This window comes from Labeo rohita, chromosome 13, assembly GCF_022985175.1.
Source record: "Labeo rohita strain BAU-BD-2019 chromosome 13, IGBB_LRoh.1.0, whole genome shotgun sequence".
In the NCBI taxonomy this organism is placed as follows: Eukaryota; Metazoa; Chordata; class Actinopteri; order Cypriniformes; family Cyprinidae; genus Labeo; species Labeo rohita.
In genome coordinates this window covers 11,763,976-11,782,078 of record NC_066881.1, presented here as the reverse complement: position 1 = coordinate 11,782,078, position 18,103 = coordinate 11,763,976, and the positions used below count along the sequence as shown (strand labels likewise).

The window sequence follows — 18,103 nt, the reverse complement described above, 5'->3', positions numbered from 1 at the left end:
TAAAGGTCAATACAATTAAGTGGATTAGTCCTGAAAAAGCTGCAGCTGATTAAATCACGGCATTCTTCTCCTCCCTAAACACCTGGCACATTACAGCAGGTGGTCGAGCTGGAGGTGCTAGCCAAAAAATGATTAACCAATATTGCTTGTGACTGTATTAAAAAGCTACAGCTGTAAATTTTTCCATGGTGTTCCCAGTATTACGGGAGATCAGGGCAAAGGAGGCCACGGGGTAAGACAAGCCATTACTTGTTTCTAGGCCGCCAAACACAAAATAGATTATGTAAGAGAATTCTGTGATAGAAATAATCTGTTCTTTTGGTCTGTGGTGAAGGAGGACGTGGAGGGCTGTTAAATTTGTGGCCGTCACACCTCAGGTGTGCATTATTTTTCTAATAATTCAACAGCCTGGAGTCAAATATTCCACTGTTACCACACCTGAAGACACTGTTCAGATTATTTATTTCAAGATATATGTTAGGATGTTGTCTTTAAAATGCCCTTGCATGTAATTTATTATGCATCTCATTCCAAGCTTCTATTGCAAATTCCAAAACATAATTTTAGAGCTAGTAATACAGGCTTGACTCATTGATAATGCAGTTATTAGAGATAAATAGATTATCTGAGTCTGTCTGTCTCTCAACAGTGTTCAGCAGCAGCATCTAATAGTGAAACTTTGAGTTCAACTGCTTCAAGAAAAGCGATGATACTTCTGCGCTACTAAGAAATATGTAGCTTTTCAGTTGCAAAACTACTTCACCGGTAAAGTCGGAGGTCAGCTCTGACAAGAAGTTTCTGTGCATGTGTGCCTGGCCGGTCGCCGTGATTTTGCCAAGTAAGACATGATCCTGGATCTTTTGTTGATCCTGGATCAACATTAATCTCCAAAAATATAGACTTAACCCAATCCTTACCCCTAAACCTAACCCTAACCATAATTTATTCCTAATATCAGAGGGAAATGATCGCCAATTAAAAAGGGTGTAGAAAAATCTAACTCTGATCATAAGCCTAAAACTGACATTTCCTGAAAAGTTATTCCTTAATTCTGATTGGTTGATTGAAATGTTGTTTCAGGATCAACAAGGATGTTGATCCAGGAACATGTTCTACTTGGTGAAATCACATTCACCGTGATTTTGCCAAGAAAGACATGTTCCTGGATCAACATCTTTTGTTGATCCTGGATCAACATTACTGTCCAAAAATATAGAAAACCTAAGCCTTACCCTAACTATAATTTATTCCTAAAATCAGAGGGAAATGATAGCTGATTAACAAGAGCGTAGAAGAATCTGTGATCATAAGCATAAAACTGACATTTCCTGAAAAGTTATCCCTCAATTCTGATTGGTTGATTAAAATGTTGTTTCAGGATCAACAAGGATGTTGATCCAGGAACATGTTGTACTTGGTGAAATCACGTTCACCGTGCCTGTACTGTATTTTTGCATTTTCAAATAAAAGAAAACATGATTTTTGTTGATAATTTTAAGGGAAAAACTGGAAATAGTTTGTTGTTTTTGTCCAAAGTTCTGTCATGAAACTCTAGACACCACAGTACGATAGGTTCTAATTGACATTATAACACCATTATTCACATGGCACAGCTGATTGGTTGTTTTTGTATCAGCAGCCAATGAGCTTGCTGCTCAACATTCAAATATGTTGCTAGTGTTTGCTGTAGCAGTTGCAGCAAGCTTTGGAAACCCTCCACCTTCCCCAGCTCCACCTGTATAGATCTGCTGCAGGGTGATTTCATGCATGTTGTATATGATCTACTGTAGTTGATCTACTTGAATGCATATATTGTCATGTACATTACCATGCTAAATTCTCTGAGAGTTGTCATGACAGAAATTCTGTTGTATGTTATATTTGTTTGCTCTGTCATTGTATTTGTGTGTTTTGGTTCTTTTGCTGTTCTTGACTGTAAGAACTTTGGCTGAATTCCTTTATGTCCAGAGTTACAATGACGCAGAGAAAACTGATGTGGGAGACTGTTCAGATACAGTACATGCCACCTAGCATTATCTTTTGGGGTAAGGCTTTTGTAAAATGCAGGCTGTAGGCTAAGATGAGCCACCAGTGCCCATATGATAAATAGGCTTGACGGAATGGAACATTATATAGAATTACAATTACAAAAGTTTGGACTCACTAAGATATTTTTAAAGAAACTAAAACTTTCAATCAGACAAGATGCATTAAATAGATCAAAAGTGACATTAAAGACATTTATAATTTATAAAGTTTCCACAGTTTCCACAACGGTACAGCAGCACAACTGTTGTCAGGATTAAAAAAAAAATTAGAAATGTTTCTAGAGCTGCAAATCAGCATATTAGAATGATTTTTAAGGATCCACTGACATTGAAGACTGGAATAATGATGTTGAAAATATAGTTTTACATCACAGGAATAAATAACATTTTGAAATATATTAAAATTACTTTAAATTATAACAGTAATTCACAATATTACTCATTTTACTTTGTATTTTAGATCAAATAAATAAAAAAATCTTACACACATGTGTATGTGGTTAAGTTTATATATACTGACAGGGACTTAAACCTGAATACACACAGAGACATGGGGACTCGTGTCACCTAAATTGAGGTCCCCATGGGTACAAAAGCTTATAAATCATATAATCTTTTTTTTTTTTTTTTTTGAGTAAGTAAAAATGCAGAACGTTTCCTGTGTAGATTTAGGTGTAGGGTTGGTGTAGGGTGATAGAAAATATGGTTTGTACAGTATAAAAACCATTACCCCTATAGAGAGTCCCTACAAGGATACACTCTAAAAAATAAAGGTGCTTAAAAAGGTTCTTCACAGTGATGTCATAGAAGAACCATTTTTGGTTCCACAAAGAACCAATCAGTCAAAGGGTCTTTAAAGAACCATCTCTCTCTTACCCTTTTTATAATCTGAAGAACCTTCTTTTGCCACAAAGAACCTTTTGTGAAACAGAAAGGTTTTTCAGATGTTAAAGGTTCTTTATGGAACCATTTAAACAAAACAGGTTCTTCTATGGCATCGTGAAGCACCTTTTTTTAGGGGTGTAGCTGACCAGACTGTGTGTGTGTTACATAACACACCAGTCCAGTGAGAGCAATTATGTTTTGACCACTGCTTGCTGGGAATGTGGCAGCATCTCTGCAGTTAGCCATCTGTTGAGTGGACACGACTTAGAATCAAATCAAACGGTGCCGCCCACATGCTGTGATGGTATCGATACTCTCACCTCCTGATGCTTCATCTATCTCTCCAGAACTCCAAAACAGCGGGAACATCACTCTGCGTCACACTGACTAATGAACATTGATAGCCCTTGAGGAGGACAGTGGGTAATCCCTGGAGCATGTTGAGGAGACGGGGATCAATAAACGCTGCTTAATAACTGTCCATCTCTCCAGCCGCTAACACTGATGACCATTTGGTCAACACAATACTCCCGCCCTTTGTCTTCATTGTCACGTTTAATTGATTTTAAATGATGATTGCTAATATTGTTGTTTTGCATTTGTGCATGCAGTAATGTGCCTTTAAAGTGTGGACCCACTACTGAAAATGTGCATTTACAAATTGATTATCTGAATATCAATTTGTTCCCATTTTGCTTTAATTGACTCCGTACATTTGTGTCAAATCTCATAGCTATGGTATGCAACATGATTTAAGCATTTAAGATTTTTTTTTTTACATTTTCAATATCCTATCTGTTTATTTCTAGGTTTTAATTAAATTTTGAATCCCAAATTTTCATTGTGACCCCAGACTTTTAGGTCCCACTCTTTATGTACAATTGTATTGCCTTCAGCAAAGACCACACAGACTTAATTAAACTACTTTGTACCCTTCAGTGACAGCCATCAAACTCTAGCACCTGCATAATGAGAGACTCAATATTGATACCGTTTATCTCTGTTCTTTAACTCAAAAAGTTAAAACACGAAGACAATCCAGGTAGGAGCAACAAATTCACTTTACCTACAAACCATACTATATCTGGTCAATCTATACAGTAGCCTCTACAAAGACAAGCTAGAAATGAGTTTTATTGAGTAAAATGGAATGGGGCAGTAAGAATGAGATTGAGAGATCAGGGGAGTGAATTGCCTTGTAATTGCAAACAAACCAACAGTTGAGTATGTGAGGCTGTGTGTGAGAGAGAGAGAGAAAGAGAGAGAGGTGCATGCTATCACAGTGATCTGACTGTCATGTAAACATGCTGTTTGCTCTGATGAGGTGCTGTGGAGCATGGGACTAGTACACAAAACCACTAAAGCATTTAACTGTGAAACAAACACACACATGCAAATATTTATCTAGTTATAAATTAAGACATGTACACTACACTACAATAAAACTATTGCAGTTTCAATAAATAAAGCAAGCAAGCCTTAGCAATCAAGCTTCTGATTAGTTATCACTCTAATTAATATAAAGTATGGGCAAGCACAGTAGAAATAGATTGAGAAATGTGGTACTATTGATCAGGGCAGATGAACAAAAGTCCAAGTTCATTTTAAATGCTTTGGCATTGTCCTTACCTGCCCTGAACTTAGCTATGAAGCTAATGATAACGGTATCACACTGAGTAAGACTACCCAGCCTGAGCTGACTGTACAATAAAAAAAACCTCTTTTCCTTCATCTTTGTAAGCTCAGTGTGACATTTTGTAACTTTCAGACTTCAAACCTCTGTATGAACTATATTGTTCCCACCTCCAATCTGCTGAAAGAAAGGTACAAAAAGCTGTCACTGTGGCAGCACCTAAAGGTAAAAAGGCTAAAAGGTACATCTTTGTAACTTATTTACCCATAGATGGTACATATTAGTACTTTTTCCAGGATTTTTCTCCATAGTGGACTTCAGTGGGGATCAGTGGGATGAAAGTTCAGATTGTAGCTTCAAAGGGCTCTACGCAATCCCTGCCAAGTAATAAAGGTCTTATCTAGCGAAATGATTGGTCATTTTCTTAAAAAAAGAAAAAATGTATACTTTTTAACCACAAATGCTCATCTTGCACTAGCTTTGCAATGTGCATCTGCTGTTTTACTAACAGCTTGCACTAGCACAAACTGTCTTTTGGCACTTAAATTGTACTGTCAGGTTTTACTAAAGATGCGCAGTGAAGAATTAGTGCTGAAAAGGCGTGGACAGTTATTTTTGTGCCTGAATTTCCCTTTCAGATGCAAAATTTATGGGAGGAGAGTACTCAAATGAATCACACAACACGTTTTACTAACATTTGTGCTCGTCAAATTACTGGCATTTGTGCCATTATTTAATGCCCCAAAAAAGAATGCCTTAAACTATTTTGTGCTTGAAATGGCTGCAATTATTGTTGCTAGGAGGAGGCACTGCAGAGAACAGAGAGGTAGAAGGCAGAGGATTTTTTTCACATGTATTAATTTATTTGGAATGCCAAAAGAACACATTTGAATACATCATTTGTCAAGCCATGTTATTTTTAATTTGCTTCAGGAAATAAAAGACGACTTTGAACACTCACGTAGAAGTCACGCAATACCAGATCTATCAAAACTTCTAGCAAACCTTAATTTTTTGGCTTCAGGTTCTTTTCAATATACTGTGGCTTCTGTATTTCTTTATTCTTTATTTGCGACTGCTTTAATTGGTGCTGCGCTTGGTATATTGCGCAGGCCGATATGTAAATGAGATGTTGCGTCTGTGTTCTTTAATTTGCCCATTGGTAGTAAACAGTGTTGGGGGTAACGCATTACAAGTAATGTGAGTTATGTAATAATATTACTTTTTTCAAGTAACTAGTAAAGTAACGCATTACTTTTGAATTTCTAAGAAAATATCTGAGTTACTTTTTCAAATAAGTAACGCCAGTTTTTTCCCTATTTATTGATTGACAGTTCTCCTGTCTGGAAATTGGGAGTAAACATGATGTTACTATATTCTAGACTAAATGTGAAGATGCATTAATTCATCTCACTCACAAAAAAACAGATTCAGTATTCCTCAAAATTAATACACAGTGAAATGCAAACTCAGAATATAACGCAACCCTGCAATAATTAAATATGTTAAATAAAACAAATATCCTTTATGTATTTAATACCATTTTATTAACCAGTGTCTTTGGTGCTGACCTTCGATGATGCAATTCAACCATACTAATAAGCAAAAATTACTTTTAAACTAACATTTGTGCTTCATTTTTTAATAGATGAAGAGTGATCTCCTGCATAAATGTTCTTTTCTTTCAGCCTGAGGTGAATTGATTTCACTTTTGGTGTAAAAGGGCTTTTACATTAGAATTGTTTTATATTAAAAACAAAGAAGCAAGCCCTGCCCAGATTTAAAAAGTAATGCAGAAGTAACAGCAGAAGTAACATAACGCAAAAGTAACTAAAAATTGTAATGCAACTTTTCCCAACACTGGTACTGTAGTAAATCACAGAAACTTCCCCTGGCATCAGCACTGTACACGAATTCGCCTTGCAGATAATAAAATGGGATGAATGGTATGCGTATTTGGCTTACTGTCCGGCAAGAGGACTCCGAGCACAGTAATTTCTCCTGAACCTCGAAGTACTCCCCCCATCCGGGGGAGAAGGCTCAGAGCTTGGTATTTAGCCCAGACCCAGCGAGCTCCCCCTGTACTGAGGCAGTAACGGGCTGATAGTGAGGAGTGGTGGTGGAGGGTGGAGGTGGTAGAGGAATGCTGAAAGACTGCAGAGAGAATAAAGGTAAGACGGTTTAGCTATTTATAGAGGTTCTCTCTCGAGCTGATAGGATATGATGTAATTGCTGTTGATGAATTGGCCAGGTTAATTATCTGAACGTGCTCCTCCTGAACTTTGTTAATAAAACATCATTTTTGGAATTGTATTTTCACGCTAATTTGCCCTGTTTAGCAAAACTGGCCCCAAAATCTTCCAACATCGTTGTTTTACCTTTTTTTTGTAAAGGGCGTTTGACTTTCTTTGCACGTTCGCTTTGTAAACACTGGGTCGGTACTTCCACCTTCATCACATGTGACCTTTCCAGAGTGACTTAGTTCACCCTGTTACAGTAAGTAATGAATAATACCATTATGCTTAATTACCAAAACAAGAAGATTCTAGTTGTTCTGCTCCTAATCATCAAATCTCATGTTCAACTTTCTAAAGAGTTTGTGTGGAGACTTTGCAAAGTGGCTGTTATTGAAAAATATATAAGAATATAAGAATCAACACAAAGAGGGCATTCCCTTTGAAGTCTTAAAGGTACAGCTATTGCAGCAGCAAAACTAAACCTATTAAAAGTCAGAGAGAGTCAGAAATTACCAACTTCATTGCAAACCTTCACAAAAAAGATTAATGGATGTCAGGAGAACAATGGAATGATAAAATAAATAAATATTTTTAATGACCCATTTACAAAGTTTGCATTCTCTCGCTGTCTATTTTATCTTCCGCTGCTGTATTCTGTATTGCGATGTGTTGTTTGTCAAATATTGCCTTTGCTTTTGTAAAAGATAAAGCAAAAGATAAAGGAGCTTTTTTGAGAGTTCTTTGTGAATTGCATTCCAAAGCTAAAGTGCGTGTTTGAAGCTTCAAGAGTCTTTTGTGAGCTGTTTTTTAAAACAGAAAATTATGCAATCATACAGAATAAGCCGATAGCTTGCCTTCTTGTCAAACTACAAAACTGTGCTCTCTGTTTAATTTCCAAACCAACTTCGCAGTGCTTGTTCACAATAGACACCTGCACTGTTAATGACTGGTTTATCAGTCTCCACCATATTTTGTCCTCATTACGAGCCAATCAACACGGTGCATTTTGTCAGTCTGCTAATTACAGGCCAATCAGCTCAGTGCATTTTGGTGAACCACTCATTAGGAACCAATCAACTCAGTGTGTTTAGCTGAACTGCCCACAGATTCTGCCACTTGTTGCCCTGATTTGACCTATTGGTCCTTTCTATTAGCTCCCTTTCCACGAAGGGATCAAAGGCAGAACTATGTGAGGCATATCCAGTGTGGCCTAACCTAATTATGACTGATGCCATGCCAAGCCTGCTGCCTTCAGCCTTTGACTGTAATGAGCATGGTGACAGCTGGTAGTACACCATGTATGTTACATATACAGGAAGAGTTAGTCATGTTACACCAGAGGTGATGGCCCTTTTGTCTTCGCATCTGTATGCAATGAGATGCTTCAATCCATGTGAATGAGGTTTAGGGACACCGTTGTCAGAAAGAATGCATGCAGGTTTCATTAGAACTAGCAGAGATAATGTTTGTGCCAGACTGCAGGTAAATACAGGCAACTTTTTATTGTCTACTGTGAGAATTCACAGGTGCCACATCACTGCAGTTGATCTGTACACACACAGTCCAAATTTAACACTCGCCACACACCAAATACAAGTAAAAATAGATTTAGTGAGTAAACAGAGTTTCTCTCTAGGTGGTCGGTAACTTTATTAAAAATAACTGCATGAATGTTAGCTTTAGCCTTGCTGATGTAAATGACAACTTATCTGTCAATCTGATATGCTTTGCCTATCTTCTAATGAAAGATTCAGCATCATATGCTTTCCAGAAGTTCATGATGCAACATATTCCTTGCATTACACCACAAAAGTGAAAATTTGAGAGTCAAAATCACAATATCTTCACATTTTTGTAGTTTTATAAAGAGAGACAGAGACTTAGCTTGTATTGATGCTGCAAGTGAGACAATGACCTGTACTGTTTGCATTACCACGGTCAATGAATATAGACTAATAATCTGTTTGATCAGTTTATTAGCTCTTTAAAGTTCACCTCTGGAACAAAAATTTACAGATAATTTACTCACCCCCTTGTCATCCAAGATGTTTGTGTTTTTCTTTCTTCAGTCGATAAGAAATTATGTTTCTTGAGGAAAAAAAATCAGGAATTACCTTCATAGTGGACTTCAATGGTGCCCCCAAGTTTGAACTTCCAAAATGCAGTTTAAATGCAGCTTCAAATGGCTCTAAATGATCCCAAAGAGGAAGAAAGGTCTTATCTAACTAAACGCCAAACGCTCGTCTTGTCTAGGTCTGCGTGAAATCTTTTTTTTTTCTGGTTCAATACAATCAATGCATTCGTTTTCTTCCCCAACTTCGACATCCTACATCACTGCAGAAGTACCGACTCAGTGTTTACAAAGTGAACATGCAAAGAAGATCAAACACTTTTTTTTTTAAAAAAAAAAAGGTAAAACAGAGATGTAGGACGATTTTGACATTGAAGAACAAAATGAGACAGGAGTTTTTCAACATACCCTAACTGTATTGACCTGGATTACACAGACCATGCATGTGCATCGCAGAGATGAGACAAGACAAGCATTTGAGGTTAAAAAGTATATAACTCGTCAATTTGTTTAGAAAATGACTGATCATTTCGCTGAATAAGACCCTTCTTCCTCGGCTGGGATTGAAGCTGCATTTAAACTGCATTTTGGAAGTTCAAACTTGTCATATTTTTTTATCGACTGAAGAAAGAAAGAAATAAACATCTTGGATGACAAGGCAGTGTAAAATCTGTAAAATCTGTAAATTTTTGTTGGAAGTGACCTTCTCCTTTAATATCTTTTTACCAATCAGGTAAGTCTTTAAAAATAACACTTAAAAAAGCCACTGTGCAGTTGCAAAAACAGAAAAATGACATTTACAAGAAAATTATGTTTTGTAAAGTACGTTTTGTAAAAGAGTAATGTTAAATGGCCACCAAAAATAAAATAAAATAAAATAAAAAGATTTTCTCTTTTCACCACCCACTGGAAAAAGTTAATTTTGGACCCTGAACACACACTCGTTAAAGCCAAAGGCACATGTTGGCTCTACAGGGGTTGAGGTTTAGACATTCTCCAAGCTTGAGTGTTCTGTTCTTTATGAACAAAAGTCTCTCGCAGACAGAAGGGACAGAAAGGCTACAGTAAACAGAACAAAACGTGCCTCAGTTCACACATCACTTTATATCCCCTCCCAAGCAGAGACCATGAGACCCTGCATTGTTGATCTGTATTCTTGTGGTTGCGGCACATGGACTCGACAAGAGTCTGAGCCCTGTTCATTTGTATTCACATGACTGTAGCTCAGGCTCAGTTCCCTCTTATTCGCGAGCAGCCGCCGTAGCACTAACAAGAAGTCTCTGCTTGTGAGCAAGGTGGTGGCGTTCTTCAGAACCCTGCTGAGATAAAATCACTCCAGACAATCTCCGGCCTTTCCCATTCCGCCTGTCGGCATGCCGCATGGAAGTCGTAAAAATGCCAGATTCTTTTATTGAGGCTCTGGTAATTGTCCTGGCAGTTTAATCGTGCCTTTACAAAAGACGGCGGAATGACGGGCCGTTAACATAATGAGCGGCTCTGTCACCTCCTCCTGTGCTTCAGTCCTTTCTGCCCGCTCCACAATTGCGTGTGTGTGCGCTTTCCTTTATCTAAATCCAAAAAAGGTCTCCATTTCTCCTCTTTTCTTCTCCGCTCTCTCCAGATGATAGGGGCGGATCGGATCCTGTGCAACATGCCGACTGAATGGATGACTGACTCTAAATGAGCTCGCACCAAGGGTGCATATTTCAGACCTGACCTCACACATGCACGCACACACTCACACACTCACACACTCACACATATAGGTCTATACATATCGTCAGGTGTGCTAGTTACAACACCACACTAGGGCTGGGCGGTATGATGGCAGAAATGTGTCATCCTCTGAAGATCTGCCGCAGTACATATCCATGCACAGGGCATGAGGAGGGACAGTATGTTCATTTTCTATTTTTTTGTCTTGTATTGTTTAATGCTGTTTGCAGTATTTCTGTGGGTCTCATAATATCTTAAATCAGCCCTTCCACAATTTAAGGGCTTAAAAAGTTTTAAATCATGGCAGAAAGTCTTACATTCTTACAGCTATTCAATGTTGTATGCACTGCTAAAAATAAACATCTTACTTAGTGTTATAGTTTTCTTGTCCACAAAGCCTAAACATAAGCAAACATATTGATGTATTGTGTTCCTTTAAAGGGATAGTTCCCCCAAAAATGAAAATTACCCCCTGATTAACTTACCCTTAAGTCATCCTAGGTGTACATGACTTTCGTCTTTCAGATGAATACAATCGAGTTATATTTAAAAATGTACTCTTCTAAGATTTATAATGGCAGTGAATGGGTGTTGAGATTTTAAGCCAAAATAAAGCACATCCATCCATCATAAAAAGTACTTAACATGACTCCGGGGGATTAATAAAGGCCTTCTGAAGTGAATCAATGTATTTGTGTAAGAATTAATATTCATATTTAAAACTTTATAGACTGTAACCTTTAGCTTCTGCTAAATGTCTTACAGGACGCGCATTCAAGTAGGAAAAATAAGCGTGGTGTAAAGCTCCGGTGAGACGTGACAAATGCAGAAGCGGAGTGGAGAGAGCTAGTGTTAATTTCATCAGTGAAAACGATGATGAAAAATTACTTGACAAGCTTTTTTCCCATGACTAAGGTGAGACGAAGACCAGACGACAATAAGGTCAATAAACGAAAACCATGACTATATCAACATGCAATTTCGTTGGCGAAAAAAGACGAGACTAAAATGTATCCAAAAAATGTAAATGTTACCAAAAAACAACGTGAGGTCGTATTTATTTTTTAATGTGCGAAAATTTCAGACCAGTGTGCAATGACCTCAAGACTAAATGCAAAATGGCTGCTAAAATTAATTAATTGATTAACAGCTAATTAATAATAATCTTATTGCATAAATGTCAAGTTTTCTTCGACTAAAACTAAACTAAAATGTTGAGACTTTTAGTCGACTAAAACTTGACTAAAACTAAATAGCAAAAGGTTGACTAAATATGATAAAAACTAACAAGGACATTTAACACGCTGGAATGCACTCGCTCATGAACATGTACGACAGGTAGAGAAAAGTTTTAAATAAGGAGATTTTTCTTACACAAATGAAGGCCTGTATTAACCCCTCGGAGCTGTGTGGAGTACTTTTTATGAAAGATGGATGTACTTTTTGTTGCTTCAAAATCTTGACCCAATTCACTGCCATTATAAACCTTGGAAGAGCCAAGATTTTTTTAATATAATTGATTATATCTGTATAAAAGACAAAAGTCATATACACCTAGGATGGCTTGAGTAAATCATGGGTCAGTTTTCCTTTTGAGTGAGCAATCCCTTTAACTGTTTTACTTACATTTTCTTTATTTTGTCTTAAGCCCGAAACACCCTGCATGATTTTCATCTGTCCCAGATAAAAAATTGGCATTGTGAAACAATCGTGGCGATTTCTGTGATCGTGACTCCTAATCTGTGGTCCTATGTCGTACAGTGAGAGAGGTTCAAAGACGGACATCAGAAATTCAGCCTGATGGTGTGTTTGCTGCCACAACCCACATTTTCTGACCAGCCAATAAAAATGCGACATGAAGTGACATGGCATTAAAACTTAAAACTGCTTACCTGAAGCTCTTATTCCTTCCTCTTTCACCGCTTCCACTTCTTTTCAGCACACATAAAAAAAAAACAGGTGCCAAAGTGAGATTAATTATGCTCTTTTTGTTTACCACTAGTGCATGCTGATGAGGTTTTTTTTCGTCAATAGTAACGAGTCAATAGGTGTCATCATCATATAGTCTACATGCATGTCGAACCCAAGTTTATCAGATTCCTGTTGCACAGTGTGATCAGCAATGATCTTATAGGATTGCTAAAATCATGCAGTGTGTAGAAGGTTTCAAAAAGGTCTTAAATTTACCTTAATCAAACCTGCAGAAACCCTGTTTTTATGTTATAATTAAAAAAACCAATAAACACGCAGATGAATGGAGTCTCCACTTTGGCATGGAGAATTGTTAGGGTGTGTTAGAGAATTGAACACAATCATGACTTGCATAAACCCTAGCATACAGTATTGACAGATACGATTTTGGGTCTGTTAGGAAAAAAACAGAGCTGCTCAGCAAAACAACAATACTGCCAGTAAATGGCAGAACTCAAGAGCTATAATTAAATAGTTATAATGAAAAATTGTACTGCAATATGCTCAGATCTCATACATGGGTCTAAGAATAACTTAAATGTCAGTGAATGTAATATTTATTAGCTCCTCCCAAGAGGTGAGAGCTTATTGCTCAAACCTTGCTAATAATTCTACCAACACACTCTCATGGCAGTTCACACTCTGTTTTTGACGAATCGGTGTGTTTTTGTATGATCTTATTCTCATTTGTACATTTCGACCAAATCAAAACATGAATTCGTAATCACAAACTTCATTTTTTTATGAGATTGGGTTGATTAAACATTAATAACTAAAGGCAGCAGGCTTGTTAGTTACCAAAAGATACAAAGACACACTAAAGTTTTAAGTTGTCCCAAAGACAACAAGGATGAAGTTAGGTTACAAAATGTTGGTTAAAAGGATAGTTAACCAAAAATGAAAATTCTGTCATCATTTACTCACCCTAATGTCAATTCTTTATGTGTGAATAAAATCCTTTTTACTGTGTTCCTAAATTAAATCTGTTCATCATATAAAGTGATCGGGTCTCTTCAGAAGACAGCTCAATTTTCTTTTGAACTTCTGAAAGTTTGTGGCGAATTAACTTTCAATGGAGGGACGGAAATCTCTCAAGTTTCATTAAAAAATATCTTCATTTGTGACGAACAAACGTCTCACAGATTTGGAATGAAATAAGAGTAAGTAAATGCTGATGAAATTTACACTTTTCATGATTACTCATGCCCTGATAAGATTTCAGTCATAGCTTCCGATGAGTCCTTTATTGAGACACATAGCATCGCTGTCTGCTCGCCGCACATTAATGCTCATCTATCCCGCCTACTTATTCCCGGCTGAATCAAGTCAATCCCAGTCAATATTCACTCGCAGCGACAGCTAATTAAAAAGTCACCCCAAAAAATCATGCCGAACGAATAGACTAAGAGATGTATGCAGAGGATAATTAGCAGGGTGAAGACAGAGAACCTGGACAGGCCAGTAGGTGAGGGGAGGGGCCATTCACATTAATGCTGGTGAGAAACAGCAGCCGTGCCAGAATAAATTTATATCCCAGCGTGGCGCAATGAACAGCACTGCATAATGTAATCTGCCACAATTCAAGGTTACTAAATGTGCGGCTAACAAATTTATTCAATCCCCTAAGAGCTTAAAGGGCTAAATGAACATTAGTCTAGGAAAGGTGGAATTCATTTGCCTCGCATGCGTGAATCTCACACTATTGTTAACTGTTGAAAATTACGCAATGATCACTCGAATTAACACCTTGAGAAAGGGTAATTCGGATTTGCTCAAAGAATAACTACACTGAAGTGAAAGAACGAACACTTCAAAAGGTATGAAGCACTGTAACATGAAATTACAGGCTAATCATTCACATCTTTATTCATTCTTAACTTAATCATATTTTCTTCCCTTCCCATGATTATGTTGTAGACTTGGTAGCAAAGTTTCTCTAAATGATTAAACTGCAACAAAACAGTGGACGAACCCAATTAACATTTCTCCTTGGACTGGAACCGTGATGGCTGTCAAAGTGAAGTGTGACACAGAAGGACACAAACCAATCAGCGCTCACATTGGTTGCATCTCCTCTGAAGGAGAGGACGCTTCATAGACTGACCCAAAATATTTGCTATTATCAGTGTATTTTGTTCCTAAAAGAGGCAAAATGAACACATGCTGACATCGAAGTACTAAGAATAAAATGCCCTCACAAGGATAGTAAAACCTGAAATCACCTCAAGTTGAGAAGCAAGGAAAACAGCTTAATAAACAAACTGAATGTGTCTTAATGAAAATGCAAAAAGGTTTGTGTGAGGGCTAGTTTTGGGAAAATATCATTAGACAGAAGTCTAAGGAAATTCTCAACCATGCACCACCAAAACAAACGTGTTCGAAAATCTGTGCAAAAATGTCACTCTCCGTCAATGACTGTATAACATGTGCCTCTGGCTGTCTAGCTGGTGGCTATATGTCTTTCGTCCTCTGCTTTTGAATCTCTGTGGAAAACCAGTATGTGTCAAAAAGAGAGAGAGTATATACATTACACTGACAGTATGCTCTTATTCTCAAGACTAGCCCGTGATTCAGTGTCTGTTCTGGTTTTACTCCTGTTTTTAATCCTGTCCCACTTGTGGCTTTGGGTTATTGCTCACAATCCCATTATGAATCTGTTGTGGCCTATTGCTGTCTTGACAACAAGGGGTATTATGCACCTTTTTTATATTTGATGCTGGACCAGTGGCAGTCTTGGTTTCATTTGTTGCCCCAGGCTAGATAACAGCATAAATCAGCTTAGCATTCATTATGTAAGTGTAACACATGTTTTGGCTGATACAGTTTTTAGTGATACCCGTGGCAGAAAGGAAACCCAGGTTCAACATCCCGACTAAATATTGAATCTTTTTGAGAGAATCAAGCAAAATCACAGCTGAACTTTACAGGCGATGCATCCTTGTTGACTGTAAAAGAAAGCTTTGACATTTTGATAATAACTATTTATGTGTTCCACTGAAAAGTGGCATATGTGCATCGTTGCAAACTGGGTTGCTAGATGATAACAATTTTTTGCACTGATGATTCTGATAATTATCAAAGATACCTTTTTGGGTGAAGTTGTAGTCAAAAAAAACAACTCGGAAATATGAGGGTGCTTGTTTTAATGAAATGACTCTACTAATGACAACAACACCTCGCATTGACTTTCTCTTTGTTCCTTTTTAAGTTTGTGCGAACATTGTGACAGTCACATTTATCTCATAAATCTAACCCATTGGTGTTCCATATTCAACGTGGAGATTTAAATCTAAATGCACTAAATGAAGCATGGCTCCTGCAGTAATTCTTCAGCGGGGCTATTAAACATCATACAATCTAAGAGGGTAAAACAGGACCGTCATCATCAATCTGAACTGTTTTTTTTTTTTTTTTCTCCACTATGGCATGCCAGGAAAGCTTTCCTCAAAACGTCTGCTTTCAGCCTGTTGCCCAATGCACAAGCGCTTCTCTTGAGACTGTTTGACAAAACTAAGTCTCAGTGGAATACACAAATGGAACGACAGGACGACAGGAGCCAGCGGCATGGGGTCTAGTTAGGAGGTATCCCTCGCAAACGCTTTTGACAAGAGCTCATGACTCCACAGTCTCAGACTGCTGGCTCTTCATAATTCTTTAAAGACATTTGCATAGCTGCAGTAGGATGCGTCCTGCACTCTACCTGCGGACAGCGCGAGATGCCACGATGACGCGCACAGCTTGACGGACAGGGTGTCAGGCTGCTGCTTTAATGATGGAGCTAATGTGGCGTGAACAAGCGCGTTAAATACAAGCGACAGGTAATTTTAACACACAAACATAATCGCATTAGCGGGTCGTCCGATCCGTCTCATTTGGTGTGCCAAACATGATAATGACACTTAGGTGCGCACTGACAATCTAGCGTAAATCAAGCCAGGGAGAATATTAATGTCCCAACAGCTGAGACACTTGAACTTTCGAATAGAATAACTTATAACAACATTGCAATCGCGAAAGAAACTAGTTGAAGTTAAAACGCAGCGACAGAGTACAGATGATTCGTGCGTCTGCAGGCAAAGAAGGGATTCATCATTCCCTTCACATCCGCAACAGCTGCAACTGAGCTCATCCTCCGTTCCCCTCAAATCAGCAGAATTAATCGGAGGAAAACTCACCAAAAATTGCCAGCTGGAACAAGTAGAGCCCGATGAGGTCCATTCTGCTTAGAGCCAACAATCTCGAGGCAGTAAAAGACTTTCGCGACTGCCCGTGTCCACTGGCACCAAAGTTGTCCAGAAAACGTCGTACTGCGTTCAGTGCTGATTTCCTCCAAAAATGCGAGACGCAATCCAAATCATTTCATAGGAACAGAGCACGTCGAGAATCATCTTTTATTCCCCAGCAAATCTGGCGCCGGATCGAGGGAAACAGTTGCGCAAAACCAGTGTCACGAAACGGCGCTATTTCATTAACAAGTTTGGATGCTGCGTTAAGAACCTCATTAGCACTCAAGACACTAATTGAAGAGCGATGCTGGTCTTCGGGAGTAAATTCGGCTGTTTTTCCTGTGGTGCTGCGTCTCTGTCTAACTCCTGAGCGCACGAGAACTGCACTGACACCAAATCACTGGACGCGTAAGAGCACTGCGCTCTGCCCTCTAACTCTACTGACAGCAGAGAGGAGCAAATGTGAGGAAAGCGAATGCAATTAAATGTCATACTCTACGGAATTGCGGCTGCCTAAAAAGTAAGAGTATAGTTAAAAAGAGAGATTTTTTTTATTATTTACAAATGTAGACTTTCATCGCGTTCGAAAGGTTTCGAAAACAGAGAAATAGCCTAAAAATTCAATATTTGTAAGATTAGCGTTTGCTAGAAGGTAACCACTTCCACAGGAAGAGAAAACATTGTTTTATTTGTAAAGCTTTCAAAAATAAAACCAGTTCTGTCCATCATTTGAATTCTACACTTGAAACGGGGATGAAACATGTAGTCTAGCAACAGCCGCACTGAAACGAATCACTGATAAAGATTTTAATAATAAAAAATTACATTATCACCTAGAACCCCTAAAGCCACCTGCACTCAAACCATAACTTAATACTTTATATACATATAGTTTGTAATACTTTATATACATATACATATATAGATACATATAGATACTCACAATTTTAAATAGACGTAAACAGAAGATTAAATGTGTCTTTACAGAAATATTACTGTACTGACATATGGAAGATATAGCTTTTTATCATTATTAATTTCATACTGAAAGTCATCTTTCCATATTTTACAACTTTTACAAGTTTAACATCACACATACCACAATGATTTATTGTGTAATTGTGTGTGTGTGTGTGTGTGTGTGAGACCCTGGACCACAAAACCAGTCATATGGGTAAATTTTTTGAAATTGAGATTTATACATATATGACAGCTGAATAAATAAACTTTCCATTACTGTATGGTTTGTTAGGACAATATTTGGCCGAGATACAACTATTCAAAAATCTGAATTCTAGGGTGCAAAAAAATCAAAA

General features: G+C 37.8%; 1 protein-coding gene across 2 annotated transcripts in view; it reads right to left on the bottom strand.

The window, feature by feature from the left end:
- Nucleotides 1–17,196, bottom strand: part of gfra4a (GDNF family receptor alpha 4a) — a 131,461-nt gene extending 114,265 nt beyond the window's left edge. The window contains exons 1-2 of one of the 2 annotated variants that reach the window (XM_051125955.1): nucleotides 16,737–17,196; nucleotides 12,483–12,521 (exon numbers count right to left, since the gene is read on the bottom strand). In XM_051125955.1, coding sequence (XP_050981912.1) covers nucleotides 12,483–12,521; nucleotides 16,737–16,779 — 82 coding nt within the window. In that variant the 5' untranslated portion in view covers nucleotides 16,780–17,196. The remainder of the gene's footprint in view (nucleotides 1–12,482; nucleotides 12,522–16,736) is intronic. The other variant, XM_051125956.1, reaches the window with a different exon arrangement.
- Nucleotides 17,197–18,103: the final 907 nt, after the last annotated feature.